At 39.6% G+C, this 16422-nt stretch overlaps 1 protein-coding gene across 4 annotated transcripts in view; it reads right to left on the bottom strand.

Moving 5' to 3' along the window:
• Positions 1-16422, bottom strand: part of SDK1 (sidekick cell adhesion molecule 1) — a 418908-nt gene that overhangs the window by 156533 nt on the left and 245953 nt on the right. For all 4 annotated transcript variants that reach the window (XM_040591242.1, XM_040591243.1, XM_040591241.1 and 1 more), the window contains 2 exons: positions 4616-4727; positions 3497-3687 (listed from right to left, as the gene is read on the bottom strand). In XM_040591242.1, coding sequence (XP_040447176.1) covers positions 3497-3687; positions 4616-4727 — 303 coding nt within the window. The remainder of the gene's footprint in view (positions 1-3496; positions 3688-4615; positions 4728-16422) is intronic.

Here is a 16422-nt window from a genome sequence, read left to right as displayed (position 1 = left end):
TACTGCAATTTGTCACTAACGGGATTTGCAGAACTGGAGCAAAAGAATTTAAGATTAGCTCAGTTTTCAAATTAGTTTGTTCACGAGAAGACTCCTTAAATTACTTAATCTTCAAACTGTTACTGATAAAACAAATGTGCTCTTATCTAATCTGCAACAAATCTTTCCCATACTGTTACTCTGCCAACTGAGGAACAGTCCACCTTTTAAAAATTTATAACAACTGCAGCTAATAAAACCAAGGTTTGGAACCACCCCAGTTTATCTTTGCTGGAACAATACAAAGATGTCAGAAAGCCTCTTGCCACGTTCAGATGAAAACTGCAGTCCAGTACAAGACTAGAGGATGCTCTTCTTGTATATGCAGTACTACTTTATTATATTAGGTATTCAGATTTTTCAAATATTATTGTTATTTTTATTTACAAACGGAGACATACTCTCAGAAATATCCAGAAAAAAAAATAATCAGAGGTAATATTGTAGGCCGCAAATGATAATTTGAACCAAGTACATGCCTTTGGACTAAGTTCCACTGCCTTCTAAAAAAGCTCATTACCATCTGAGCCCACATTCAAACTGTGTGACATCCTTGAGCTGGGAAAGGCAAGGACTGATACTTGCGTAAAAAAGCTTTGGTTAACTCTGTATTTTTACCTTTGATGCATTTTTTTTATTGCTACCCCTATTCTACCTGTTAATAGTAAAGTATTTTTTTTCTATTAATCCACAAAAGCTCTCATTACCATAATATTGAGGGTCTGTATTTGATTTATCCCAATCATTTTGGAAACAAACCTCTTCTATTAACATAATTTCCTTTTTCTGTTAGTTGAGACCCCTTATTAAGTCCACACAGCGTTATTATCCCAGTAGTACAGCTCATTACTAGGTCACCATCAACATGTACACACCACAAATATTTTATGCGTGCAAATGGACAGGTGTAATTGATTCTCTGTGAGTACTGGGAGTAACAGGAGCCGGCCGTGTGCCCGGGTGGCCAAGCTGGCCAGCAGCATCCTGGCTGGTACCCAAACCAGCGTGGCCAGCAGGGCCAGGGCAGTGCCCGTCCCCCTGTACTGGGCACTGGTGCGGCCGCCCCTCGAACCCTGGGCTCAGCTGTGGCCCCTCACTGCCAGGGGGACGTGGAGGGGCTGGAGCGTGTCCAGAGCCGGGAAGGGGCTGGGGAAGGGGCTGGGGCACAAGCCCTGTGGGGAGCGGCTGGGGGAGCTGGGGGGGGGGGTCAGCCTGGAGAGCAGGGGGCTCGGGGGGGACCTGATCGCTCCCTCCAGCTGCCTGACAGGGGCTGTGGGCAGGGGGGGGTCGGTCTCTGCGCCCAGGGAACAAGCGTCAGGGCAAGAGCAAACAGCCTCAAGTTGTGCCAGGGGGTTTAGGCTGGATATTAGGGGAAATGTCTTCACTACAAAGGTGGTCAGCACTGGGACAGGCTGCCCAGGGAGGTGGAGTCACCATCCCTGGAAATGTTCAAAAACCACACAGATGTGGTATTTAAGGACATGGTTAGTGGTGGGTTGGGCAGCGCTGGGTTAACGGTTGGACTCGATGCTTTTAAAGTTTTTTTCCAACCTAAATGATTCTATGATTCTACTACTCCAACAGACTACGAGGGGGATACACTGCAAAAATTCTTGGGTTTGAATCTCATCTGCACTTTCCTCTAGAATCCATCCCTTGATTAATTGATGGCCAGATCCATCCAAGAATTCTAAGGCTGAATATAAGTTATGCATTAACTACTAATCCTTTGATCTGGCTTCCTGTTTAGAATTAGAGATCCATCCTGCAGCTCAAGAAACTCATAAAGAAAGAAATCTATCAGGCTTTGCTGACACATTGAGTAAACACCTGCAACTGAAGTGTCTTGTTCCATCACGAGGAAATAAAAGTAATTGGTAACCAATTTGTTTCTGCTTTCTTTCATCTGCTTGTTCTTATCTACAGGCCTTTTCATAACTTCATTCCCTGACAGCCCCCTAAAACTGGCTAAGAAATAAATAAAACATTTAAAAATAAGAAAGCAGATAAGCTATTAAAGAAAGGCAGCACTGCTAGTTTAATATGATTCCCCAATGATTGTTTCTCAGTTTTATTGTAACTGTATTTAAGAATCGTTTAGATTAACTGAGAGGCTGCTTTAAGTATTGCATTAGACTGATCTGACAGCATAGCAGCAAAGTTAAACTAGTTACAATAAAATCTTATGAATAAGGAAGAGCCTAAACAAAATCCATAAATAAATGAAATCCATCTCTGCTCCTTAAAGGGAAGGGAAGCCACGAGGTAATAATTCTAAGAAACACAGTACAAAGAAAAAGACTGGTACCAAACTTCATCCTGTAGGTAATAAATATAATAGAGACACAGTGCTACAAATGAACCTGGAGCAGAGCTTTGTAGAGTGCGCTGTTTTCTCATTTAGTGTGAACTACTATAAATTGCTTTAATAGAATACAGACCATACAGCAGTCTCTAAAATGTATTTTCAGAGGGCTAAAATGCTGTGGAGAATTGCATGCTGAATTCCCTCTGCAATGCACTACAGAGATGCATGTGCATGAATTCTGATCAAGGCTGAGACTTGTATCATTGCCAGAACAATAACCTCTCCAGGACACTTGCATAGTTATTACTGGGACCATTACATAAAAGCTAGACTTTACACAATCAGTTCTGGCTTAAAACATCTAAATGTCTCTGTTCTAAAACATCCTTTATTCTAAAAGTCAAAAAACTCTCCGCACTGTGTGCAGTGTTCTAATTTGCATTATTACATCAGGATATGACATACACAGTAGCTACCATTTCCAGATGACAACCTCCTTGCTACAGCAAAACTCCAACACTGAGGTGATGGTGGAGACAGGTAGTGAAAGGGCACCAATGCCCCTTTAAAAATACGAAGACCAAAGTTTCCCTAGGAGTTGAAGGTCTAGCATGTAGCACCAATTTGAATGGTATTTCCTTCTCCAGTTTGTTACCTTGGTAATGGTATCTGCCTGCCTGTGTGTTCAGGAACGTCCTTGGCCCCCTGACTGGCACTTGCAAGAGACAACGCACACAAGTGCTCCTAAAAGGCTTCTTTCGGAAGTACAGGCACTTGACATATTAAAACTAGATGTAAGCAAGCTGGGAGTTAATCAAGATTTAATGCATCTAAAAGCCAAGATGTGGAAGCTGCCCAATAAGGATTTTACTACTGTATTTCCCCAACTTCTGATTAAATGTATAGTTTCACAGGGGATTCAGAATCACATCAGTGTTTAAAAATAATAATCTATTTGATGAATTTATATTCATGGGGAAGAACAGCTGAATTAATTTGGGAGATAACCCTCCTTCACCTCCTTTGTTCCATTCTCTGAAGAAAGGTTCAAATGTAAGGTCAATAAAATATTAAGATATCAATTTTATTTCCTATTATACCTCAGTCCAGAGCCTGTTTTACTAAAAAACACATTGCCTTGAGAATTACCGATTACAGAAAGGAAGGCTTTTGCTCTTGCTGGTTCCTCTGTGCTGTCTCTCAGTTTCGCTTCGCAGAAGTACATCCCCCCATCAGCAGAGGTTGGGTTGCTGATAGTGAGTCGTCTCCCAAAACTGCTAACGCCACTGGTTATTTTCACTCCATTTCTCTTCCAGGTCATGGTTAGTCTCTCAAGAGGTCTGCCGAGGTTCAAGAATACAACAATAAAACATACATATTACAGAATAATCTTGTCCACTGTCATACACAGGCTATAAAACTTCTCTCAGCTTCATCTACCCCTGACATTCACTATTAAGTAATAAATGTATATATGGCTTCTACATATCGAGACTACTCAAGTGGCATTATGCAAGTACAGCTAACTGATATAGCAATAGAACTTAAGCACTAATAATTTGATTTCTCTAAGCAAAAGGAGTAAATACTGCTGTGGGAATCTGCTGCATGGGAAGTGCTTTCATTATGACTGAATTATCAAAACAGTATTAATCATATCAAGATCATCTCTCAGAAGGGAAAGTGAATCAGCTGGTCATCTTCTCATCCGAGGGCCTCAACTATACACTTGCACTGGAATTGCACGCTGTTCAAGGCCAACTAGACGGAAACATGGGAGGAAGACTGTGAACTCTTATTATGGCGCATTATAAAAAGTTGGGCAATAATCATTGTAAAATGAGATCATCTGTAATAAATTACTTCATACGAGGTCCTCACTAATGTATTTTCTAGGAAGTACAGACTATCCAACAATATGACTTTTCATGTCAACAGGCAATACAGCTGAAATCCTGTTAATGCTTAACTTTTTCCTTAAGATAAGGCCTGCTGACTGAATGACACTATCCTACTTTTCTACTTTTTTATGAATAACAGGTGGGAAAGTAACTCTGCCTACATCCTTATTCAGGCAGAAAAATCAATACATTTAATTCAATGATGTTGGGCAAACAAGATTATTCATAACGTTACTTTGAAGAGCAAGCATTCCGCGTCAATCATTAAATACATCAAAAAAATGAAAATTACTTCCTATGTCCTTCTTGGTAAAGGACAGTGCATTAAAACAAGCTCTTTATCACCCCGCTGCGGCTTGCACGGTACCTTGCGTTGGCCACACACTCCAGCGTGACTTCGCTGCTCCCTGCGACAACGCTGGTGTTCTGTGGAGGGATGGCAATGACAGGAGCTGCGGTGTCAGACACGTCCGCGGCACCTGCACGGGCAGAAAGAAACTTTGTGAAGACTTGGTACATCTGCAAACAGCGATGGCTGACACGTTCCAGGCAAAGGATCTTGTCAAGTGACACAGCTGCAAATTTCACTCTTCAATCTCACCATGGATTTTAATCTCCTCATTAAGGAGAGATCTCCAGCACGACCATTTTCGATGGCTTTCATTATACTGTACAAACACGTTGTTTCAATATACCCAGCTTGCTATCATTCAAAACACATAACTCACAAGAACTACTCCCAGATGGAGTGCAGGGGCCATTCTCAAATGGAGAGCAAATAAATTAAGCATCCTAAAGGTTTTCCATTGTTGAGCACTTTTATTTTTATCAAACGCTTGCTGACTTATATTTTTAAGACCTTTTCATGTTTTGTTTAATCTTACCACTTCCACACTATTTCAAAAGAGTCTGCCAATACTCATGTTAGTTCTTTAAAAAGATTTTACACACTGGGGAACAAATATAAAATTAACAAAGCAGCATATCACAGCAACTTCAATCCCTTTTTCTTATCAGGAAAGTAAATAACCCAAATCTGCTACTCTTTTGTGAGGCATCATACTGTAAATAATTTAGCTTATGCAACAGTCAGCAGACACTTATAAAATGGTAAAAAAGCTGCTAGTAAATTTCCCCGTATACATTTAGTAAGTGAATTAAAATACCCATGTATTCATAGGTACTTTGCTTCAAGCAACTCATTTGGGAAAGAAAAATTAGCTATTTTTCAGCTTGAATAACAGAGTAATAAAATTTCCTAAAGATACAGAATCCAGTAAATGAATTATAGGCAAAAGTAACGAAAATAAACCGAAACTAATGGAAAAGTAAGCCAGTTCATCAAACATTTTTTTGCAAAGGACACTAACCCATGCCCATTAAGCAGACTAGGAAACAGGCAAATGCAAGGTATGAACCCTGATGTTTAAGATAATTACCTAAAGAATGGAAATTGGATAGAACATTCTTTGCTTATTCCGTGGCCAGCACGCCAAAAGCCATTTGACATTCATTTTCATTTGTTGGATAGACAAAGGTTTTGGTAATGGGGTTGGAAAGGTCACAAGGTTGGCAGATTTCTAAATTACTGAATGACAAAATCTTTACCTTTTGACTTCTAATTGATAGAAAATAGCGCCCTATGGGAGATGGAAGCATGTAGTATAATTTTAAAATGTTAAGAATGCTACCCACACTTCTGAATACATTCAGGCATTCAAGTATAGTACTTAAGGAACTGGTAAGAACATATTTATTTCTTCCCATAAATATGCTCTGTTGACCTGACACAGCATCTATACGCAACTCACTTGGGATCTCAAAAAACAGGCTTTTAGTAGATTTTACTTCTGCTCACAAGCATTCCTGGAAATATGATGCTATCAGGTAGCAAATCTATTTTCTAAGATTTCCATGGTGGTCTTCTAGGTCATAGCAGGAATTTTCTAGAGAGTAATTGAAAAAATAGAAAACAAGCGGCGATCAGATTAGTAGCTTGTTACTGATGAGAAGAAATAACTCAGCGTTACCACTCACCACTACTGCGCAAGATGAAGGTTTACAACAGTAAATGCTAAAAGATCAACAAACAAGTTACTAATTTGGCAGTAATCATTTCTTATCACCATCTGGAAAAAAGGAAAACCTCTTGTTTGACTTATCAGCTCCCCTGAAGAATGGCTCAACCCCACTAAAACCAGCCAAAGGAGAGAGGCCAGCTTTGTGGTAACCTCTAGGACTTCACCACACGCGGGCGGCTCTTTGTGCAGCCAGCAGATAAGCAAGGGAAATAAAAGTGAAAGTTACTCCGCCTGCAAACCAGGAAAATGTAAGATTTCTTTGACTCTCTTACTAACTGTAGCCAGAACCTAAACAAAGTAAGGGTTCATTTTCCATTTGTACCATCCCGAAGCAAATCTGTTAAAAGCAGATCATAAGGATTTTTGAGCAAGTGAACTAACGCCGATGTGATACAGAGAGCTCATAAAAATGGTTAGCGCTTGGACTGGAGGTAATGTAGTTACAAAGGTCAGCTGCAGGCATAACAGGCTTAAATAGAATAGAACAAAATTTCAAAGTATTATCTAAACAGTACATAGCATGCATATCCTTATTTCGTGTTCAAAGACAGTTTAAGTTTCCCTTTGCAGCACAAAGAAACCACTTGCCATAATTCACCCTGGGCCCAGTTCTGCCAAAGAAAACTCCACAGGGACATTCCCATGGTTCTTTCTGCAGGGGGCAGTTTGCAGCTTTGTTTTATGGCTAATCAAAATTTATTTTTACTTTGGAGTAAACATCTCAATAGGGCTGTAACATGGGATCTGTGTATCCCACCCTATCCTTTCAGAACTTCATCCTTTTGTAAGAAATCCACAAGCTGGAATATCAGAGTAGCCAGGCTCCTCATCTCGGTAAGGAGTAACACCGTGATTTTGTTTTGATGATGAGATGCAGCAAATCAGACTTCAGTCAGGCTGTGGAAGGTAGAGAGCTATTTCAAACGATCAGATAATGAAAAACTACCCAGACTTTCCAAGTTTCTTATCCTACCTGTCAATAAAGCAACTCCAACCCTCTCCTACCTCCCAATGCGCTACACTGACATGATTTCACTTGACTGGTGCTGCACTACAATACAGTGCAGAATGTCATTGTTAGTAAACAGACATGTTTGAAAATCCTTTGTAGAAAATCAGATTTTTTTTTCTCCTCTTCACTGTTTCTTTTTTACTTCATCAGACTTTTCCTTGTCCCAGTTTTCTAGGTCTGCTGTTTCCCTCTGGCTTTTCATCACCTTTACCTCCTCTGCCTCCCCTCTCTTAGCCAGCTTCTTGGCATTCGTCACTGACTATTTCCCCTCCCTGCCATCTCATGGTCCCCTACAGATGTTTCACATTATTTAAGAATGGTTCAGTTTCCCATGTGTCCTTTATTATCCTGGTTGAGCTTCAGTTTCTCTGAAGGGAACAGTTATTAAAGACACTGAAATGGGAGAGCAATCCAAACATATACAGGAACACAGTTATAGCAAGATGAATCTGCTAACAGGGGACCACCTTTCCCACCCATATTCTAGTTTTCCTGAAAGAAAAGATCTTCTTTCCTTTCTGTATGCTTCCTGAACCCCTCCTCTTAGCTAAGAAGGCAAAGCAACATTAGGGAAGAACACTGACCTCAAAGAGTAGCCAAGGGATGCCTTGCTATTAGACATAAGCAGTCTGTGGTTAACTTGTAGGGAGCTGCAGAGACGAGGCTACATGGCACTAAACACTGGAAGGATGTGCTCTTAATCCAATTCCAGTCCTTAATAGACGTCTGGACAAAAAGACTGCCACAGGCAAGAGTTCTAATCCAAACATGGACTTTTCTCTAAAAAAGAGCGCACACTGCTTTATTTTACATTGCGTCTATTTTAGCTGCAGCACTCAGTATCTCCTATCTTCCCTTTGCTTCTAAACCTTCTCATTAGACACTGTTTTAATCATTACCAGCATCTACTAGGGCTCAGTAACTGAAATGCCTTCAGGATTAGCCCCAACCAGTCTCTGAGGGTTGATTATAATACCAAAGACCACAACTCACAAGTGGAGGGAGCTCATCTTGCAGCTGTTCCAGTGGTACCCATCCTCAGCTACTCATGAAGCTGCTGGTGACCTGCTGCCACATACAGCCCAACACAGTAAGGTAAATGGGCATCAATATTATTTATCAATATTATTTTTTTCATGTTAGAATTTAAAAAAAATAAAAAGAGAGAGAACATGGAAAAGAGAAGATCTAGGGTGTTTCTGTTCCTCTAAACATAATCTCCTCTCCAGACTGCAGAATTCAAGAATTTGGCAATCCTGCACAAAGCAGAGATACACTGAGAGAAAAGAGGAAAAGAAAGTGTGAGCACCTCTTGCACAGTCTATTCATTTTTATCACCAGTTGCTGTGTATGACTGCACAATGCCAATCTCTGATATCACACTGAACTTCCCCCTTCCCTCCTTCTGTCTGACCAAGAACAAACCCCATCCCAAGCCATCTATAACTGATTTTTTTTAATACTGATGAGCTGTAGAATTTTTAATGCGTTATTTAAATACAGTAACTATGTAACTAAGCAGACTGCCCCATCATATCTGAAAACACAGTATTTTTATATCTCTATGTATATTGCCATGTAAGGTACAGGGAATTTTAAATATTATAATCTACATTTTATAAAGATCACAGATTTTATCAAAGCCATTTGGTATTTAATTTTCCCATCAGAGATGAAATCTCACTCAGGCCATATGACTGAAGATAGAAAAGTTGCTTTTCCCTTCAAAAATGCATAAACATTAGGTTCTTCCCCAGATTTTACTTATGGCATGCAAGGTTTATCTATATCTGTGTTTCCAGTGCAGAATATTAGGAGTATTACTTTGATGGATGCTCAAATTCATCGCAGAAAGATACGGGGCAAACCAGCCTTAAGAGAAGGTGAGACAGTGTTTATCTCTTCAAAAGAAGTAACAGCTTGAGTGCAGACTTGAGGAAAATGACAAGTCTTACATTTGAGGCTTGGTGATGGGTCCCAACCTTCTGAAGACAATACAGGTAAGGTGACCACGAGCAGAAGGAAGGAGGATCGCCTAAATAATCACCCAGATCACCCTCATTCACTTAGTATGGGGCCGAGCCTGGAATGCTGTGCTCACTGCTAGTCATTCTTACACTTACTGTTAGTTACTACTGCAATTACTTCTTGGTGTCCTGTTTTCAGTGACGAAGGAATCCCACAAGAATCAGTATCCAAAATTGGATTGACTTCATATTATGAAATTTGTCTATGGGAGATAAACACTTCACAGAAAAGATGCCAGTAAACTACCCTCAAGCTAATGGAGAAATTGGATACTTAAACAGAACCTCAAAACCATTTATAAGTTATCCCAGAAGAAAAAGATTAGAAAACCTTCCCCATAAGCTTCCTACAGACTCTCACAGTATTCAGAAATGCCTTCACAATTAGTATGCAGGATACATGCAAACCTTCATGTTACCAAATTATGGATACCTATATTAGAAAAAAGCAGAATAAGAGATAAGAATACAAATAGCAAAATATTACGTATAAATAGTTCAACATGATAGCATCAAGAATGTGCAATCTCTACCAGTGTAACATGGAATATGAGAGAAGAGGAGAAACGACCATAACATGGCATCTCAGGATTGCTTGAGGGGACAAAAAAAGAATTTAAAAAATACCTTAAAAATACAAACTAATGGAATACATTTCACTTTTTCCAGGTACAACCTGCAGATGGTTTGGATTATCAACCCATAATGGATTAATGCCCCTTTCCAGTACAAGATACACAACAGGAATTGGATCCTGATCAATAATAGATTAATTTCCCCTCCCCTTTGCAGTAAAAAATGCACAACAGGATCTGGAGCCTGATCAACAGACTAGCAAAGGCTGACAACCACCTGTGGGCACAAGAGAGAAGCATTATGCAAATAATGAAAAAAAATAATTCTCAATCATAAAACTCTATTCTAAAACATGGCTTGTTTATTTGTTCTCTACATCTTAGAGTAATTATTAGGAGATTTTACAACAAAAGAGTGTTAAGATAGTAAAAGTTACCATTTCATTTTTTCATTTTTATTCTAGCAAAGACTGTATTCATTTTCAAGAAAAGGGAAATCTGTGTTGCTGCTGTGCACTGTACAGGTCTCTGCTCAGCTTTCTAGATGTAAAGAAAAATAAGAGACTTTCCTGTGAGGATTCTTGGTCACAATTGTTTAGTTTGATGAATAACATTAAAAATCCAGATGGAGGTTTTTTTGACTCAGAAGTATGTATTTATAAAATAATTAGCAATCTAATGGCACAAACTGGTGTATGAAGAATTATGACTTCTCCATACCTGAGGATATCTGAAGACTCCTCAAATATAGAATCAGAAGATGATTTGGGATGGAAGGGACCTTAAAGATCATCGAGATGTACCCCCCTGCCATGGGCAGGGACACCTTCCACCAGCCCAGGGTGCCCCCAGCCCCGTCCAGCCTGGCCTTGAGCCCTGCCAGGGATGGGGCACCCACAGCTGCTCTGGGCAGCCTGCTCCTCATTTCCATCATTAATGTATTCATGGCCAACATACCCCATTTGTTCTTCTGCCAAAGCTGTCCTTTAGCTTAAATAGCTGTTTTCTCCCTCTGTGATGTTTACATCCTTGAGTATTTATAGAAAACAAATCATACTTCTTCACAGTCTTAATTTTACTTAGCTAAACAAGCCAAACTTTTCTTGTCTGACAAGTTTGAAAGGCTTAACTGAAATACATACAAACCAAATAACAGGAGTAAGGGGAAAAAAAAAAAAAAAGGTTACTGCCACACTACAAATGTTTCCAAATGTTTAAACAAGTAATAGCCATGTTTGTAACAGCTTTTCCCCCTCTTTTGTAAGGACTTTCACACAGACTGCAGAAGCTGTTCATTTTAGCCCCAGGGAAAGATTAATGGAGAATCAACTCCATCCACAAGACGACTTATACCCTTTTGTGTGCAGATACTACAGCAAAGAGGAGCTTTATATATTTTATTAGATAAAACAGAGCCTGAAATACAGCTTGAGGAGCTTCTAAATTCTTGCAGGCAGTTTTTAGGGTCTATTCCTGGGCATAATGCGAGACAGGGGCCTAAACACGGTTGATTTACAAGCAGAAAATATATTTCTGTAAACAAACACTGCATTGCCCAGGGAGAGATGCAATGGCCGGGATGGTTCATGGTGACACAGTCTCTCCAGCTTGTCCCTCACCAGTTTGGCTCCGTAGGAAGGGACAGGAATGGGAGATCTGGCTTTTGTCCTGATTTTCCCCTTTTTCAAAGGGACATTTAGTGCAGGTGAGCCAGAAATTGCTATCTGAGGGGTGAGCACTCCACAAAACACACTTGTTCCTCCTCTTTTCTACTGCCTGAGGTCCACAACACCACTTGGTATTTCAGCACTAATTCAGAAACAAATTTCTAGTGTTGTCCCACGTAGTTTTAAGAAAATTAAGCTACTCCTTAGTTACTCAGTTCCCTGTGATGATTCAGCATCTACATTCAAAAGCAGACCAAATTTCTGCTCCAACTCTCTGAAATTCCCTTCTCACAACTCCTCGTGCAAAAAGAGCAATTTAGAAGTTCAGTCTCTGCCACTGACCTGACCTTCCCCCACGCACAGCGAGGGGCTCCATTCTGCCTAGAAACTTATCATCCAGCACATCATTAGAGCTTTTAACATGAAAAAATATATAGCCTCAAGCTATTCTAGCTAAAGAACACTCAGGTGGCTTTTCAATTCGCCAGATAGCTTTAATACCAGCTATATAAGTGGATAGAGTGTGTAATCTTATTCAACAGCAGTTAAAAGAGGGGGGATGGGGGGAATAGCCATGGCCTAGCAGTGGAATCTATTAGCCTCAGAGTCATCTTCAAAGTGATGCAAAGGCAACAGGTAGAGCAGCCGCTGCAGCCAGTCGGCACGGCCAGCGCTGCCTCTGCAGCCAGCATCCAGAACCTTCGGGTTTTTAGCAGTATAATCCAAAACATGCTTATGTCTAGAAAGATTTTAAAATAACTCATCAGCGGAAGTGATTTTTAAGAGGCTGTACATTTTTAGGGTAAGCTTTAGTGCATCGTCAGGGAAGCATCCTTTGAAATATAAACAGGCGTGCATGTAGGAGGAGGAAACAGGTTTAAGGGGTCTCAGAGCAGTTGCCCAGACTTCTCCAGCAGACAGCAAAAGTCCCTTTGTCCACAGGATAAAAACCAAACTTTTAACATTTTACAGCCTTAGCACTTCACATATCTGGATATTTACCACTTGGTTTCTTAATAAAGGTAAATGAAGTCAGTAAACCGCACATCAGTAATTGGACGTTAAGTAAATTAGAACTGTCAGTTAATCGTAATGTCCAGAAATTCAAAATTCATTGGCGAGACAAGAGCTGAGAGAAGAAACGAAGAAGGAGAGCTGAGCTGGGGACATGCTGTGTTACAGGAACCGGAGAGCTCTGCTATTTCAGGTGCTGCAACTCTCACCAGCAGATTCTGGTTTACTGTCAAGCAGCAAGAAAGAAATGGGAAACAATAAAATGCTGCCTTCTCTTTTCAAATGTATCTCCACAGGCAGCTGGATTTTTTTTTTTTTTTTTTTTTTTTTTGTAATAAATGCATTTCTTAACTCCTTATCATGGCACAAGTAAAATCACACAATTGACTATCTAGCTGCTGCTTCTCCTACTCGTGACAAGTTTAAACACTCTTTTACTTAGAAACGAAATGGTGGTAACAAAAAAAAAAAAAAAGATGAAGAAAAAAAGACACCCTCATCTATCCTTCACTGGACTTAAATGAAGAAAAGCATCTGCAGTGGCTTTGGGGGAAACTATTTAAGAAATGCCTTCAAGAATTTATTTTATGACAATAATAAGTGAAACACTATTTTCACAGGGAATATTTAAGATTAAGAGCATAAAACAAATAAATACATACAATAGATCATGCAGGAGTTTCTAAGATCTATTTCTTTGTAGCATTTTTTTCAAATGAGCCTGATGCTGTGGTGCAGAACGTTGAAAGCAGACACCAATCATCTGACAGTCCTGATAAAGTTAAAATTAATACTAAATTTCAGTTAGGCTCCAAGTTTAAGAAAAAGTTAGTTTTCTGGCATCAACTTGGATCCAGGAGAATGCTATTAGATGCCTGCCAATACATGAAAATAGCAAATATTATTGGATTTTTAGAGATTTAGAGATATCTACTGTACCTGGCTGTTTGTTTAAAAATCTGTGATCTTCCTGAAAGATTAAAGAATTCAAACCTGCCCTCACTGAGGAGCAGCAAAAAACAAATCTGAAAGCGTCTTGTGTCATAGATGCCATAGGTGCCACTAAGCATGTACAGGCCACCATTATCGAAAAAGTGTACATGAGAGAGAGTTACAGCCACGCAAGCACAATTTTGCAGTTACTGGATAAGCAAGGGGTTGATCAAAGCTTCCTTCTGAAAATCCACTCTAAGAACAGCGATTAAAATTCGCTACATATAAATATTGTTTGAAAAGAAAAAAAAACAACAACCCCACCCACAACTGAATTTAAAAACCTGTCCTCAGATCCTAGATGCTACGGGCATAGATGAATTTATGAAGGCTCAAAGAAGAGCACTTCTACAGGTATTTATAATACTGAACTAAACAAGCAGCTCTGTTCTTTGTTGCTGAAGTACTATTCAAACCAAGATGTACTCACTGAGCAGCTTTTTAAGCTTAAGGTCAACTCTTGCTACATTCTATTTATATATATTTTTTATATATATTTACATATATACACACACAAAACATGTTTTGGGATCCAGATTGCTACCTTGCTCCCAAAGGTCTGCTATTTCCAAGTCTTTACATAAAGAAAGCAGATCTGAAAAACAAGAAGATACCCCACAGCCTTCTTCCAACAGCTAACTCAACCAAACATATGGAATGACTTGTCAAAATAATATTTTGAGAAATAGGTTACCAGGGGCCTCAGGTCCACTCCATATGGTCTAAAGTTCTCCATCCCCCTGACCATATTATGCTACTTTTTCCACTTTCTTCTAGAAAGGGATATAATCCTTAATAAAAGCAGAATTGTTCAGGTCACAAGAGATTCAGAAGCAAATAAAATTGTATTTATATATTTAGAGTACTGTAAAATAAAAAAAATAGGGCAAAACCATTCACGCAGCAGAGTTCAGAATCCGAAGAAATATTTTTCTATCAAAAGAAAGAATTTTTCTTCCTCTTTATAGCACAGATGTTCTTCTAAATAAAGTGCAGCTTTCCCTTTGCAGCCTTTTTGATTATCAATCTTTGGTTATTTTATAATATAAGGTTGCCTCAGACCTCAGCAGGGAGAAAAATACACATTGCTGTATTTCCTCTGTAGCAAGGACAAAACAACTGTGAAAGCAAAGAATGCTCCAAAAGAGCAAACAATAACCCAGCTAAAGAAAGTCTACAAACTTATTCATTCAAAAATAATTCCACAGATGGATAAGCATTTAATTTTCTGAAGTGAGAATAAACCAGCATCTCTCTTCTCTGGAAAATGGAGTAAGGTTTTGTATGTGCCTATTTATACACAGTACACAAATGCCTGCTTGGAGAGCGCTGCAAGTACTGTGAAAAGAAATCTGAGGGGAAGTTATTACTCAAGGCTCTTTGTTAGTATTTCTGCAGTATGGGTAGTGTCAGCATTGTTAAAAATAAATTGTTAGTCGTACCTTACTTGGCCGGTATAAATGATGTTTGCATTAACGTACTTATGATTTCCTATCTGCTGCCTCCAGATAAGAGGAGTTGAAGAGGACGATGTATTTTGATCTGGCGTTGACTTCTTGCCCCCTCAGAAAAGGGCTGGGTCACAGTTTTGGGCTGCACGGATGGCCGACAGCCTCTCCTGCTCATGACAAGGACTCAGCACTTTGAGAGTGAAAAACAGAAGCTTATTTCCACAGGGTGCTCTTGTCTCCCAGCTTATCCAAAACTTTGCCTTTTGTGCTGCTCCTTATTTGAAATTTCTGTCATTGCGATATGACACTAGGTTGTCACAACAGAATTACAGTTAATAAGGAAAATTAGAGGGAATACATGAAAGATAAAACGAGAGAACAGTATGTTAGGAAAAGTACCATTGTCTAAGACATGAATTTATGGGTTGTTGAGATACGAGTGACATCTATTTCATTTTGTTTAAAAAAGAAATACATTCATCCCTAGGTTTAGAAACATCTTGTTACTTTCCAAAATGTCCTTGGGTCATCTGTCTGAAATTAAGTGGCAGTGTGTGACTAGGCAGAACACAACAATATTGTTCAGATTTAATCAGCCTGTTTTATTCAGATTTGCCCCCAAAATAACACTTAAAAATATGATTCTGCTATCCAGACAGTAACAGGCTGTGTTAGTACAGAACTATCACATGTCAGAGCAACTAAACCGGTAAGAAAACATTGCAGGATGCACCTGACAACACGACACCGCCGCTCGCTTTCTCCCATACACACGCCATCTCCTAAAACGACTTACACAGAACGATGGATGAATCACTTCATTTATACACACACACAAAATGCATTTCAATAGGGATGAAAGTTAGACTAAGCAGCTGAAACAGAACTGGCAGGCAGGGTGGGAGCCGAGACCTGCAGGGGATGCCCACCCACCAGGCTGCCTGCCCAGCTCTACCTGCTGCCCAGCTTTTTGATTGTGGCATCGGTTCTGCAAACTCAGAGGGTCCATATTTATCTTTGGTGAAAGCAAGTATTACGACTACTAAAATAATTCATAAAATAAATCACATGTAATATCAAAAGCTAGTGTTGGCCTCTCTACAGGCTACTGAAAACACCCCACAGCGTGTCACAGAATTGCTATATCTCCTCCTCTCTCTTTTCAAAATTATAAAGAAGAGATTAAGGTGTGCCAGACCAGTTGGCTATTCAGGAGCCAAAGAATTTTACAGCGCAGACCAAACATAAGACAATAAAATATGTTATCTACTGAACCACAAAATCTCTGAGAAAACCCAGACGTACAAGCAGCTTTTCGAAATAAACCATAATCTCTCCCCTCCTACTGCCTCCA

The sequence above is a fragment of the Falco naumanni genome, chromosome 4 (genome assembly GCF_017639655.2).
Source record: "Falco naumanni isolate bFalNau1 chromosome 4, bFalNau1.pat, whole genome shotgun sequence".
NCBI lineage: Eukaryota > Metazoa > Chordata > Aves > Falconiformes > Falconidae > Falco > Falco naumanni.
This window is presented reverse-complemented; position numbering and strand designations above follow the sequence as displayed.